General features: G+C 33.7%; 1 protein-coding gene across 4 annotated transcripts in view; it reads right to left on the bottom strand.

Annotated features, from left to right (window-relative positions):
• Positions 1 to 14,517, bottom strand: part of mbc (dedicator of cytokinesis protein myoblast city) — a 239,710-nt gene that overhangs the window by 204,967 nt on the left and 20,226 nt on the right. For all 4 annotated transcript variants that reach the window (XM_076460973.1, XM_076460974.1, XM_076460977.1 and 1 more), the window contains exon 4: positions 4,993 to 5,089. In XM_076460973.1, coding sequence (XP_076317088.1) covers positions 4,993 to 5,089 — 97 coding nt within the window. The remainder of the gene's footprint in view (positions 1 to 4,992; positions 5,090 to 14,517) is intronic.

Below are 14,517 nucleotides of genomic sequence, written 5' to 3'. Positions count from 1 at the left end.
AATATTTTTATATCAAATTAAAAACTTGCAAAATATCAGTATACCTGCTATGTAAATCCGTATAAATTGTACAATTCATGTACTGCATAGCTTCTATGTGATCTAGGTCAAGAGAAGTGGCATACAGTTTGGCAGTGATCAGAGAAACTGTAGAGGTGATCCTGTGTGCAATCACTGAACCACAACAAACCATGACAGAGCCTGCAGAGTCACCTGGTTTAGAACCATTCATACAAATGAGAATGAAAGAATGGTTTGAAAGATGTTCGACAAATAGAAGATGGTATCTCAAATCAGAAGTATCCACCTCTTTCAGGTGACTCAAAGAAATGTCACATTTGGGGATGGTAAGAAGCCATGATGGGATGGACTGGCCAGTGGAGAGAGTAACATCTTCCAAGGACAGACCCAATTCAGCCAACTGTGCCTGCATACAAAGGCCAAAAGGGGCAACAGTTGACCATACATTCTGAAAAAACATAGCCCACTGATAAAGGAAAACACAAATTCAGGTAAGATGTTGTAGTAAGGATCAAATTTTGCCCCATATTGTAAAGACAGTTGTAAATTGCAAAGGTGTAGAGGAGATTCATGAGACTCAGTATACAAACTCTAGACTGGAGAAGTGTGGAAAGCTCCTGATGATAAACAGGGTCCAATATCATCAAAGCTGAGGTCCTGACAGAGCCATAGACCAGAAATCTATAGTTCAGTTTTGACTAAATGAGGGCACAATAGATTTCTAGCATAGAACATTGATCTGCTCCCCAGGAGGTGGAAGACAGAACACGGAAGATGTTCAATGCCCTTATACACTTGACACGTAGCTGCTTGATATGTGGAATAAATCTCAGCTTACAATCAAATATAAGCCCCAAGAACTTTGCCTTAGGGACCACAGGAAGCACAACTTATTCAAAACAGAGCTCAGGATCAGAGTGAATACTCTGCTGGCAGCAGAAGTGCATGAAAACAGTTTTAGAGCAAGAAAAGGTAAAACCATTTGCTGTGGTCCACTTCAGTAAACAACTGAGGGCAGTCTGACGCTGCTGCTCAATAAACCTCATGCTTAGCGACTGACACAAGGTGTGGAAGTTGTCGACATAGAGAATGCTTGCAACTGTAGGGGTGAGTTATCCACTGACGGCATTAATCTTTATAATGAAAAGTGTGATACTCAAGACACAGCCCTGAGGGACTTCAAGTTCCTGCAAAAAAGAACAAGAAAGTGTTGAATCAGCACAACTTGGAATCACTGGTCCATTAAAAAATATTTAATAAAAATGGGCATATGACCATACAACCCATATGTGTGGAAGTCTCACAGGATGCCATACCTTCATGTAGTATCATAAGCTTTCTCAAGGTAAACAAAATATAGAAACAAGATGTTGTTGCTTGAAAAAGGCTTTCAAATCAAATCAGGTGGTTCACAGTGGACTGCTGTTGTCAGAATCCACACTGGGTGGGCAATAGGAGGCTGTTCGATTCAATGAACCAAACAAGATAAACATTAACCATCCTCTCTAAGATCTTAGAGAAACAGCTTGTTAAAGCAATGGAACAGCAGTTTGAAGAAATCTTAGGATCCTTCCCAGACTTAGAAAAAGGGAGGATAATAGCATGATGTCAAGCATCAGGAAAATATTCTCATGCCAGATCCAGTTAAAATCAACCAGAAGAATAGCAAGAGAGACAGGAGAGAGATGGTGCAGCATCTTGTAGTGAATATCATTAGGTTCAACTGATGTGCTACAAGACCAATGAAGAGCAAGTTTGAGTTCCACCAGGGTAAAGGGGCAATTATACTCATAGAGATAATCAGCCCGAAAGGAAAGAGGTGATCACTCTGCCAATGTCTTGATTGCTAAAAAGATGGGGGATGAAGCAGAAGCACAAAAACAGCTTTTACTGATACTTTGAGCAATGCTCTGGGCATCAGCAACTTCCTGGTCACTGGAGAGCAAGATTGAAAGAGGAGCAAAGTATACTGCCCACTGACCTTCCAAATCTTGTCCCATGTGACTTTGGAACTGGTAGTAGAAAAGATGCTGGTTATATATTTAAAATTTAAGATTATATATTTAAAAATGGCTGGTATGGGTAGAGAAAGCACTAGAAGAGGAGCGAACAACATTTTGACCTTCTTCGGTCATCGTCAGGTACACAAAGAAAGAAAGAGGTAACTGACCAATAGCTGACCACATTTGAAAGGGGTCATGTAATTGAGTGTAGGAATGTAGAGGGTGTGCTTAGATGTTGAATATATTTATTAATATAGGTATAAAGGTGTTCCTTTGTATAGGTTTATTTTGGGCTTGAGTTGTTGTATAAGTAAGGCTTCTTTAACTTTGCATTTATATTTGTTTCTTTATTTAGTATTTGGGTGTTTTCTATGGTTGTGTTTATTTAATTTGTAGTGTTCAAAAATGTGTGAAGGTGACTTTTTGTGTTCCAAATTGAACCTGGTTTCCATTTTGCTACTTGTTTCTCCAATACAGAACTTGTGGCAGTTATTACATTGTATTTTATAAATAATGTTGGTGTTGTGTTTGCCAGTCTAGATTTTACATAGTAGAGACTTTAGTTTTGTGCCTGGATTTTGAATAAATTTGGTATTAACTGGTATTTGCTACTGTTTTTGCCAAATGTTGGTTATTTTTCTGATGATGTCGGGAATACATGGTATGCAACTGTATATGGTTTCATGATTTTTTAAATCGTCGGGTATATTTACTTTGTTTGTTGATTTTGATTTTGTCTAGGTGTGTGCGTATAATGTTTCCTGTGGTTTTTGGAGGAAACTTGTTGATGTTGATGAAGTATTATTTTATTTTGTGTAATTCGTCGTTAATTTTATATGGTGAGCATAGTTTCATGGCTGTGTTTATTTTGTTTCTTAATATGTTGAGTTTTTGTTTTGTTTCTTGTGCTGAGTCCCAAGGAATGTATAGTCCAGTATGGGTGATTTTTTTGGTGGATTTCTCAAGTATCCCTTATTTCAGATAATACTTCAAAAATGAAATTTTACTAACTTTTTGCACCTTCATGAGCTAAAATATAAAAAGAAAGAACTACTAATCTTTTGGCTATGGATAATGGGAATTTTGTATAAGAATTAGAATAGTCAGATAACTTTTACAGACAACAAACTGTATGTACAATAGCATTTAGGTGCTTCTGTACATCTGTACATAAGTCATTTTTAACTACTTAGAATAATGAGCTGATGTTCTGTAAAAAAACAAACATCTTCCTTCAAATATCTACTGCAAATAATCAGTTATAAGTCTTATCACTCAAGATAATACTGACAATGTTTTATTTTATTTCAGTGTTCTGTTACAGGTGTTATTTATATTATTTAACTCCAGTGACTCAGATAATTTTTACCATGATCAGTATGGTTATTGATCAGATTTTACTTCTATTAATATCTGACAAAGGTTGTCAGTAATTCAGTATCACAAGCATATTGGTTTATTTAGTGATTTATCACTTATATTGTCAGAGTTTGTACATGTCAGTATCACCTAATTTGTATTTGGTCTCAAGAAAGTACTTCAAAAATATTTATACATTTATTTACTTTTAAGTTTTTTTAATTCTCTGTATGTAAAGTTATGAAAGCCTTACCATTTTTTCTGTTCCACATTTTAATTGCAAGACTCACACCATAAACTTAAATTTCTGGGCTTATAATTGTAATTCTCATTAAATTATCTGTCTTTTCAGCCTCATCAGTGCATGTGAATTATACCTTGCACTTTTATTTTTTCTTAGAAAAGTTTTTTTTACAATCACTGTTTATTACACATAAGCATAAAACTATTTTAAACAATTCTGCCATGCTAGTAAACTGATCACTATGCAGTTTAATAACCCATTTACATAAATGTCCAGCTTCTAATTTTTATATATATGGCTTTAAACCTAGGCCATTCATTTTGTATCAAATCATGTTTGTTATATACAGGTATCACTTCAAACTCAGTGTTTTTTACAGCATCATTTTAAAGCTTGGCAGTTTATCGGTTCCATGAAAATCTACAAGGTTATTATTGGCCCAATCTGCTAGATATCAAATACAGAAGGCAGTGTTGTTTGTATAGAGAAATCTATAGATGAAATGTATAATGTTACAGAAGAAAAAACAAAAATTTCTGATGTTTATTTATGAAGTTCTAGAAATTATGCAAATAAAGTATGAAAATAAATATATTACCACTATCACAAAATTCATGTTTCAACATAACTATGGTATCAAACAAATTATGCAAATAAAGTATGAAAATAAATATATTACCACTATCACAAAATTCATGTTTCAACATAACTACGGTATCAAACAAATTAGATTTATTGTATATGACATACGTTTCACAATCACTAAGAGATTGCAAAATGGGTTTGGTCCATTACACAAAGAACACTGCTAATAGCAAATGTGATACACTCACTTTTAAACTTACAGGTGAGTAGAGACTATACAACCAATATAAAATTAAAATAAATTGCCAAGGAACAGCATAGGGAAAATAATCAAGGTTACAAACTGTTGAAAACATATGAAGTTGAAGGTGCTATTAGCAACTGTTATCAAATCTAAAATTCACAATTGATGCATTCCTTTCAAGACTTTCATAATCATAATGAATTGACAATTTGATGTATCACTACATTCTAATTGTGATTTGCTTTCTTTTTAAATACAATGCAAACATCTATGAATAAAAGTAGCTATTTTCATAGTGTGCAACTAGTAGGAACACCAATTCATATGATAGCATATTACTGATTGCACATAAATATTGGATACATTTAAAATAAAATATGACATGTATCTCTCAAAAAATTATACATATTTTATTTGGACACATTAGCTGCCTGGAACACTGTATCAGTACGTTAAAGTTATTTTATACCAATAATAGCAAACATGAATGAAAATACTGGTTCAACAAGAAGTTTGAAAATATGATTTATACATACCACATAAAGCTGCTTCCACAAAACACCCCATTCCCGTAGCACTGATGTGATTTCTTGAACTATTGGTGGTTCTTGTGGCTTGACTATCTCACTGTGACTAAGAAAATGATTTTTATATTCTGTTACATAGACATTATAGAAAAAGGCATATGTTTCTAAAAAAAAAAAAAAGTAATCTTCATATATGTATATATGTAAGAGACTATTCAACATGACATGAAAACATTTAAATTTGATTTCATCAAGTGTCTTAATGTTAACATTTTCCTTAAACTGAAAGAGTATTTCTGATAGACACATATTCTCACAAAATATTTTCTCACTACTAGCCTAGATAACCCCAATTACCCTCACATATGTTAACGAGATACCTGCACACTGACATGCATATTATTGTGCAGTAATCCTGCACTAACAGGATTGTGACACTATCTCTATCATAACTAGCACTCTCTTTAATCTTGCAGCTGTTAACCACTTCAAGATCAGTCTGATCGCACCAAATCAATACAAGTAAAAGGATGGGTGGGATATGTGAGTGGAGGTATCTTTCAGAAATACATTTTCAGTTAAAGAAAAAGTTAACTTCCAATACAATATATTATCTTCTCTCACAAAAAGCTAGAATTCCAAAGAGAACAAGTGGAGAGTTGGTGAAATGATTCACCTTCAGGAAACATCCAATGGAAAAACCATGAAGTGTGAGAATGAACTAAAAACATCCCATGTAAGACTGTACCACTTCCAAAACAGGTATAAAATTGCTCCATTAGTATGTGTCACCAACATAAGTAGGAACAAGGACTTCATGAAAAGTTGATATAATGAACGTGAAGACAAAGGTCAAAGTAGAGGATGGGTAATAGAAATAATGGGACACCTTGATGTAGGGTAGTTAGGGCACAAAAGATCATAAAAGGAATTTTGATCTCAACCAACACCTGGCAGCATCTAGAATTGTAAATCAGTTCCATAGGATGAAGAGGATCCTCTATCTTTCATTTCAAGAACAGGTACTGTCAGGGAAGAGGAGCTTCCATACTAAGAACCAGCATCTGCAGACATGCACCTCCAACACAACCAACATCAGATTCACCAGGCACTGATATCTAACAAATAGTAAGAAGGTGGTGGGTCCAAGTGGGTGTTCACCTCCAGTTCAAAACTTGACAGCATGGGGAGTTTTTCTGTCCAGTTTGCATTAAAAGAAAGGTAGTCAACCTGACACCTGTGGGAATTTATAGGTCTTATCCAGCTACAACCAACATTATGGGGAAATGGCATCCAGTGGATAGTAAGGAGGATGCTTCAAAAAAAATATATATATATGGCAGAATGCTACATCCAAAACCTGGCAGCATCCAGAATTGAAATGTCAGGTCCGTAATAGATTGGACTTTCAGTCACCTACAGTAGCTGATTGCCACTGTTCTTTTCTCAAAAGAGTGGTACTGTGCACACTTAGGAGGACAGGCCTCTATATTCCACTATCCACCAGCTAGGAAATGGCAAGTGGCAACAACTCCTATACTCCACTAGAAGAACGAAAGGAAAAATCTGTTGGATTCAATAGAGTGCATCATCAAACATCTGGCAGTGTCTGGAATTGTGCATCAGGTCTGTGGTAGGATGAACATCAAATGCCACAGATCAGCAGGGATGGGCAGCTATCCCTCCCTGTTTGTTTTACTCATGTTAGTCCATGAGTGTATGGTTCTGGATGAACATATGAAGCAAAAGACCACAAGGTATACCTATGACTGCTCTTCCAGAAAACCTCATCTCAACAGTTAGTGTAATATTTCATGGTTAAGTATTATAACCTTGTATTCTGAAAGCAAAGAGAAAATATCGATGAAGTTGATCAACCAAGTAGGAAGAGACTCAACATTATAATCCTCTAGCACAGGATATCATCACAGGTCATAAAATGCAGATTTAAGACCAAGTATACCTGGTAGGGCAAGAAAGGCTCCTGCAAAGAAAAAGAAAATAAATGAAGTACTTACCACTCTCAGAGAAACAGAGGAACACAAAATCATGGGCTGAAGCAAGGGTAACCTGGATAGTAGGGAACAGCCAAGTGATAGAGATAATAAGATTTTTAAGACCAGCACTGATGACGTCCTCTAAGGAAAGGTGGATATATGCAGCCAGGGACAGGGGTAAGGTGAAAAATGTGATGAGAAAAAACATGAAAAAGTTGGCAGCCATCAAATGAAAGGGAAGAATATGCCAGTTACATTAACTGGATATTATGTGAGGAACAGAATAATGGGAAAGGTGATAACCCTTTTAAACAGACCAACAGTGGTATACTCCAAGAAGAAAGAACAAACAGGAAAAGAAATAAAGGAAGACATGTTACAAAAGTCCAGCCCTACTGACAAGAAACCTGACAAAAATCACATGTGAAGACAGAGTGCTGGTATAGAGATGATGATACATGTCAGAGTAAGGTTGATGAATAAAGTGTCAGAGAAAAAGGAAGTGGAAAAGGAGACAGGGTAACCAATCTGTGACCAGATTCAGATCGTCTGGAGTATGACATGCCAATAAAAGGATGTGATGGCTGTGGTCCCAATACAGAAGATCCAATGTATAAAAACAGAGATCTGACAAATGAGTGTCTCCTTACTTGGTGATGTACATGACTACAATAGAACTGTTGAAATGAACCATCACCAACCAACTCTAAATAGCTCAGAGGAAGTGAAGCCCAACTAACAGCAAGAAGTTTCAAGATATTGATATGGAGAGAGGAATAAAAAAAAAAGAGTCCTAAAGCTTCCCAAGTTTCAAGATATGCCCCTAACCAATAGAGCAGAATCCATGAAGAAGTGGTATTTCAGATGAGACTGTGGAAGAGAAATACTCATGGTAGTATTATTCTGAATCAACCAAGGATAAAAAGAGTATCTAAAAGAATCTTGAACAAGGCTTCACTGATCTAACAAAATCCACTGAAGATGATGCATGTGTGTGTGACCAAGAAGAATGAGAGCTTTGAGAAAGCATGTCTCCAAAAGAGAGAGAGAGAGAATCTCTTGTGCAGTAGGAGATAGAGAGAATGAGACACTGCAAACAACGTTACATAGCTCTCAACCAAAATGAAGAAGGTTGGGCTCAATTGAAGAAACCATGATCATATATAGTACATGGGAGTTAAGGTATATTGACCCCTGGATGTAACTGCTTCCCAAAATGACTTGTTTGAACTCCAATATCTGGGAAAGAAGGAAACATTAGAAAATGACCCAAAGGCTCATCCCCAAGAAGGGAAGAGGTGGAGTCTTAAGAAAAGGAGAAAAAGAAAGAGCATACCTGATTAATCAATTCTAAAAATGGAGGAGGAAGTCTAAATAAGTTCTCAAAAATGACATACAACCAAGAGGCACATTTAGGAGGCAAAAAAGGTTGTCCAAATCACTGAAACCCTGAGTAGGTATAACAGGTCAATCACTAGCTTGTTCTGACAGTTGCATAAAATTGATCAACTTCTGTCATACCACAGCCTTCACTTACTGGGTTGAAACCATGATTATAGACCCATATAGACTTGCAGTTTCAGATGGTCACAACAACAAATGTTACTGCTGCAGCATAATTCTCAAAACAAACGAACTTGTAACTCTTCACAAAACAGAAAGAAAATAGTAAATAACAATGAAACTGAAGTGTAAAAATTAAGAAAATATAAATTTGGAAATAGTTAATCAAACTGCAAGTGAAAATATGTCTATTTGATAAGACTGCCAATCTTAAAGGGTTTAAAAGTTGCAGGTTAGAGAGAGCCCTAGTTACAATAGGAGCAATGTTGCACCCCTATTGATGGAGGATTGCTGAATAATCATTTGCATGTGAGTATGTAGATATCTCACATTACTGTACATGAGGATAAGTGGAAGTATCAAAGCTAATGGTGAGCAAAAATGTGCACCACTAAAGTATAGCACAAGTCAAGAAAGCTCATCATGAGGCACAATATTGTATTGGAACTCACTTCTGCATTTTAAGTGATACAGTATATATCTATTTTGTAACTGTTTGTCAATTTATCTGCATCTCTATTTTGAATTATGTACCTATTTTACGTTAACCAACATAATTTAATAAGAAGATGGAATATAGGGATGTATAACAAATACTGTAGTATGATAAACCAAGTTCATGTTTTGACAATAACTTTCAATAATATAGTGAATAAGCAATTTACATCAAATGTCACCAAAGTTCCTTCTTACTACTATATCTTACAACCTTTTCCAACCTTATCAAATACTTTTGATGAATACATTTTTTTTAAACTTTTAAATGTTTCAAATATCATAATATTTTTTGTGTTGGTAGGGATGAGTTTGAAAAATACATTTATTTGTTCTGTAATAGACTATATTTTCTAGTACTACATGTCTGTTATTTTACAGTGGTGAGTTGACGTCTGTCGACAAATAACTAGCTACAAGACTATGAGCTAAAAATTGGATGATTAAAAAAAAACAACTCAACTACAGGAGTTCAATTTTCCCTGTTCAGTGGTTCCTATGTAGCTGGAACTAGCTATAATTAACCTACTGACTGCAGTTTCTCTAAATATGTGGAATTTTTGCACTGTGTACAGCACTCTCACATTCAACTGTCAGAGATGGATAATATCCTATACAGAAAATAAGCAGCCAATGGGTTTGACAGGAGTCCTGTTCATGTAAATAGCTTAATAAATTAAGTGTTAAATAATGTTAAATTTTTATTCAGACCTATTAATTTCTATTTCTGACAACCATCGTAAGATACTCACCAATGAAAACGTTTTTGACCCAATAAAGAATAACAAGTATAATCTAGCTGTAACTTTTTTTTTTATTAAAGTAATCCTACCATAAATTATATTGTTCAATTTGTAATAAAGTCCTTTTGAAATCTTGTAATTGTATGCTAGTGCATAATTTATTTTTCACAAGAACTTACAAGAAAAAAAAAGAAAAGAAAATATGATTATACATTAAGTATCAAGAATAAATTTGTTTTATCAAATTATCTATAAAAAAATATTACTTTCCTTTTAAATTAAGATAAATTTTGGATTTTATTGTCACTAATTATATTCAGGTGTGTCATTTTTAAGTAAGTCCATTCTTAATACCAATTTACTGATGCACATTGTATATTGTTATTAAAACACTTGTAACTTTTACAGCAATCATGTAATCCTACAATATTAAATCCTATTAGTTTGGCACTAAACAACACAATGGCACAAACTTAAATAAATTTACTACCTTGCTCCTGAATGTATGTTTAAATTTGAATTTCAATCAAGTGCAGAAAACTTCAAAATTATTTACTTCATTTAATAACTATATATCAGACTAATTATATAGAGATCACTGAAATGTTATGTAAAAAAGTAATTAAAATACATTAATCACAAAATAAAAGCAAAGAAATCAATCTCAACAGAAATTATTTATTCCTTTCTATTGTATAACTGTTATATTTAGGCATACCTGACAAATGTTTAATTCGTAACAAGTCACACGAATGGTTAAAACCTTTTATGTTATGCTAAAGAACAGGGCTACTTTTAAACAAGGATGCTTGAAAAATGTAAAACAGTATACAAAAACAAGATATATCTGTTCAACAATTATTCTAATTGCATTTTCTCACTGAATATAAGAACTATTACTTTTAAATTCTGTTTGTTGGATTTGTATATTAGTTTTTAAAGAGAAATTGTTGTAATGGTTAATATTTGTTAGTCATGTATGGAAGAAAGTGTGATAATGTTATCAATTGCACTAGACAACCTACTCATTTTTCAATTAATAAGCTGCTTCAGACTTACTTAATTCTAATAAAAAAAAGTATAGAAGTTAACACATTATCTAATACTTTAGTAAAACTGTGCACATTGGTTTTTTTCTGGAAGTAATGAGCCACTATGTCTACTACAAAACTGAAGGCAAACTACACATTTAAATGCTATATTAAAAAAAACTGACAGCAACAATCCAAGAATTCACTACTCATTGCCACCAAAATGTTTGCTCTTTCAGCAGTATGGGCAACTTAATTCTCTCAAACAGATTTGAGCTGCATGACTGACATTATGACTTTGTACTCATTTAAAGTATTTTTAGATTTAATACTTATAACTTTCAATATACTGTGTAAATCTTCACAAAATTTGGGATTGTTACAATTAATGTAGGTCTTTAACATAGAAAAAAATCATATCTTTTGGTGAAGTATTTTTAATGAAATAAAGATTTGTCCATAAATATATGAAGTATTTGTTTTCAATACTCTATGTGCAAAGTAATTTTCATGTTAAAATCAAAAATAATTTTCCTCATCTTGAAAGTCTCGAATTATCTTCTTGTAATCCCTAAGACTACTTTACTTAAATGTATTTCAAATGTTTTTATTTTTTCCAATAACAATTTGTACTTTATCTGTTACTTTCTATACCCAATCACAAAACAGAATCATTCAATTTGAATGACCTCATAACCACAAGAAAAAAAAAGAAAGAAATCTGATTTACCCTTTTTTCCTTCTAGGATAATTTCAAATTCTAACATAAAACTACATTCATTTATCCTGTGTAGCTCTAAATTTGCAATAGTATACATCTCTTTATATTTACATTTGTTTTATTGCCCTTTCCACTTATAAATTACTGAGGACACATGCAGCTCACATTATGTTATCAAATTATATTACTCACATGCTACTACAAGTAGTAAAAGCTACTTGCATGTGTGCCTTGCAAAACATTTTTATTATGTTATTGTTATTATTTCTTTTATTTAATCTAATTTAATAACTCACAAAGTTACCAATTTTTACACTTTAGTTACTTTTATGATTATACATAAAGAATACACATGCAAAACAAGAAATAAAATACTTATCTGATCTTCTTTTTTCTTGCTCTCGATTGTCACAGAGTGAGTTAACCCCATCTTTTTTTTATACTACTCATGGTATCATACATAATAATTTTTCTTAATTAAAAATTGCACAAAATAATACAGACTAATAACATGCAAAAAATTCCTCTTGCTTCTCAAAATTTTTCTAGCTTTCTAACTATGCAACAAAAGTCATTATAAATTCATCCAAGCTAGTTGTTAACTTTCTTATGAAAATGATGTTGGTACTCTGGGTGAAACTGACATTTATACATTCAAAACAAAAATTATACATCATGTAATTTAATAAATCAAACCTTGACTTTTTGTTGGTTATATAGGTAATATATAATTAAACATAAGAGAGAACTATTAACTAAGAGAGGATGTGATAGATGAGTGTGGCAGGAGGGGTTTGATTTTCTATTTAATAGCTCCATAGCCAAACATAAATTGAAGACCACAATAAATGTGATTTGTTTGAACAATGATGAGTGTATAGAGTAATTTACATTTAATTTCATACTCTTTTGAGGGATGGTGGATAAAACAGGGATAATGACATGGTAAGAGCAAATGTGTCAGGATTTTTTTAAATATTGCCTTTTCGAATTAAGAACATAAAAATTATATACTACTAAAATATGGATTATTAGCTAAGATTCTATGCATTTCTAAACTAATATAACATAAACAAAGAGTAGTTTAATAAAATATTGAATGTAAAACACAAAACTCTGCATCATGTGCAGTAAAGAATACCTGTTGTGATGGTTTCTAAATACTACATTCTTTACCTTGTCACTTTAGGGATTTTCAAGAATTAAAACAGTGTGTGAATAAGAATATTCCAATTGCACTATAGTAGACATATCCACTGCAGACAATGTGTTTCATTCAATCCAGAACTCTTAAGACAAGATGGGATACAATAAAGCACAGCAGTAGCCATTTGATACAAGAACAGTTGTCATGGTATGTACGCCTGTTACAAGCTAGCAAATAAATTATTACAACTATACTTGTCATAAAACATTGGTATCAGGCCCATTATACTTCTAAGCATTATATTCTTTATCTAGTGCTTCAGGAATTTAAGAAATAGAAGAGTTTATAATAATTTCAAATGTTCAAGTACCTGGTGTTCGCATCAATATAAAAATGTGCTTTTATACTTTACAGTATGCTCAGTTTCTTTACTTGATTCTCACAAGCTCAGGCATTCAAAGAAACTCAATATTATTCTGTAAGTTGCTATTTCCCAAAACTGAAAATGCATTTCCAATAATACTTTCCTCTGCCGACACTGACAGCTGTTCCTATAACATCAGGTTTTCAATTTTTCCCATCTAAGCACAGACCTGGCTTGCTCCAATCTTTTATACCTCACTTAAATACCCTTGGCATTATTTCTCTGATGATACAAAACCATCTCACTCACATAATGTTACCACTTTTCACTTTTTCAAGACTTACATCATCCCAGTTACTAACATCAGTTCTTAGCGGTGACAGAGGGTGGCAGCAGAGGTAAGCATTATTGGCAATGCATTTTCACTAACCTCCACTGACACTAACAGCTAGAATCTCATGCTGAGAAGATAGAGTAGCTGGTAAAAGGATTATTCACACAAAAAGCATCTGCAGAGATCATATGTATACCAAGATGAGATTGAAACCCGAGTAGAGGAACTGCATTATTTTCAAAACTTAACTTTCATAACTTAAGTCTAGACAAAAAGGTGGAATATTATAAGTCGTCATTACTATCGGCCAGCCTTAACCAAACAGCTGAGATTCCACTCCTCAGGGTTGGAATTAATGGGTCATGACACATATATCACACATTGTTGACTAGGACAACTGGACCTCAACATTAGATAAAAAGATTATAAAATGAATCCCAACCTGTAGCTAAATTGATGCATTCCAAACCACTGAAATTACTATAAGAAAGTAAGCAACACTCAAGTGGATAAACTTTCTCCACCACCTGAAGATGATCAAAAGGCAGCACTGCAGATCGAAATGGCAGGATCATATCCAACCAAAGGAACATAACTCCTTTGTGCATTCCAAACCACTGAACCTTCTATGAGAAAGTAAGCAACACTAAAGTGCACAAACTTTCTCCACCACCTGAAGAAGGTCAAAAGGCAACACCGCAGACTCGAAATGGCAGGACCATATCCAACCAAAGGAACATAACTCCTCTGGTCTGGAGTTATGAATATGCATCTTCACTCCCAACTGAATGTGCAAGGAGCATTCCATTTGTCCTTGGAATTATGAGAAAGATGTGGAATCACTGTGCTCATTTGAGGACCCAGGATGGAATCACACTGCATTTGGAATTATGAGGACATAGTGGATTTTCATCCATAAACAATAAAGTGAACAGAAATTGTTTAAAAAGAGATAACCAGGTACACCTCAATTAGATAGCAAAGCATCAAATCTGAACCAGTATTACAAGTAAATTCCTGCATAGGCTGGTGAATCTTCTACTTATAACTGGGGAAAACATCCAGGGACCTAGATAGGAGAACCCTCAACTTTTCCCTCTTCCTCAAGAAGAGTGAAGGAATTCACTTGAACACTCTGG

The sequence above is a fragment of the Tachypleus tridentatus genome, chromosome 10 (genome assembly GCF_004210375.1).
Source record: "Tachypleus tridentatus isolate NWPU-2018 chromosome 10, ASM421037v1, whole genome shotgun sequence".
NCBI classification, from domain to species: Eukaryota; Metazoa; Arthropoda; class Merostomata; order Xiphosura; family Limulidae; genus Tachypleus; species Tachypleus tridentatus.
The sequence above is the reverse complement of the archived record's forward strand: the minus strand, read 5'-3'. Positions and strand labels throughout refer to the sequence as shown.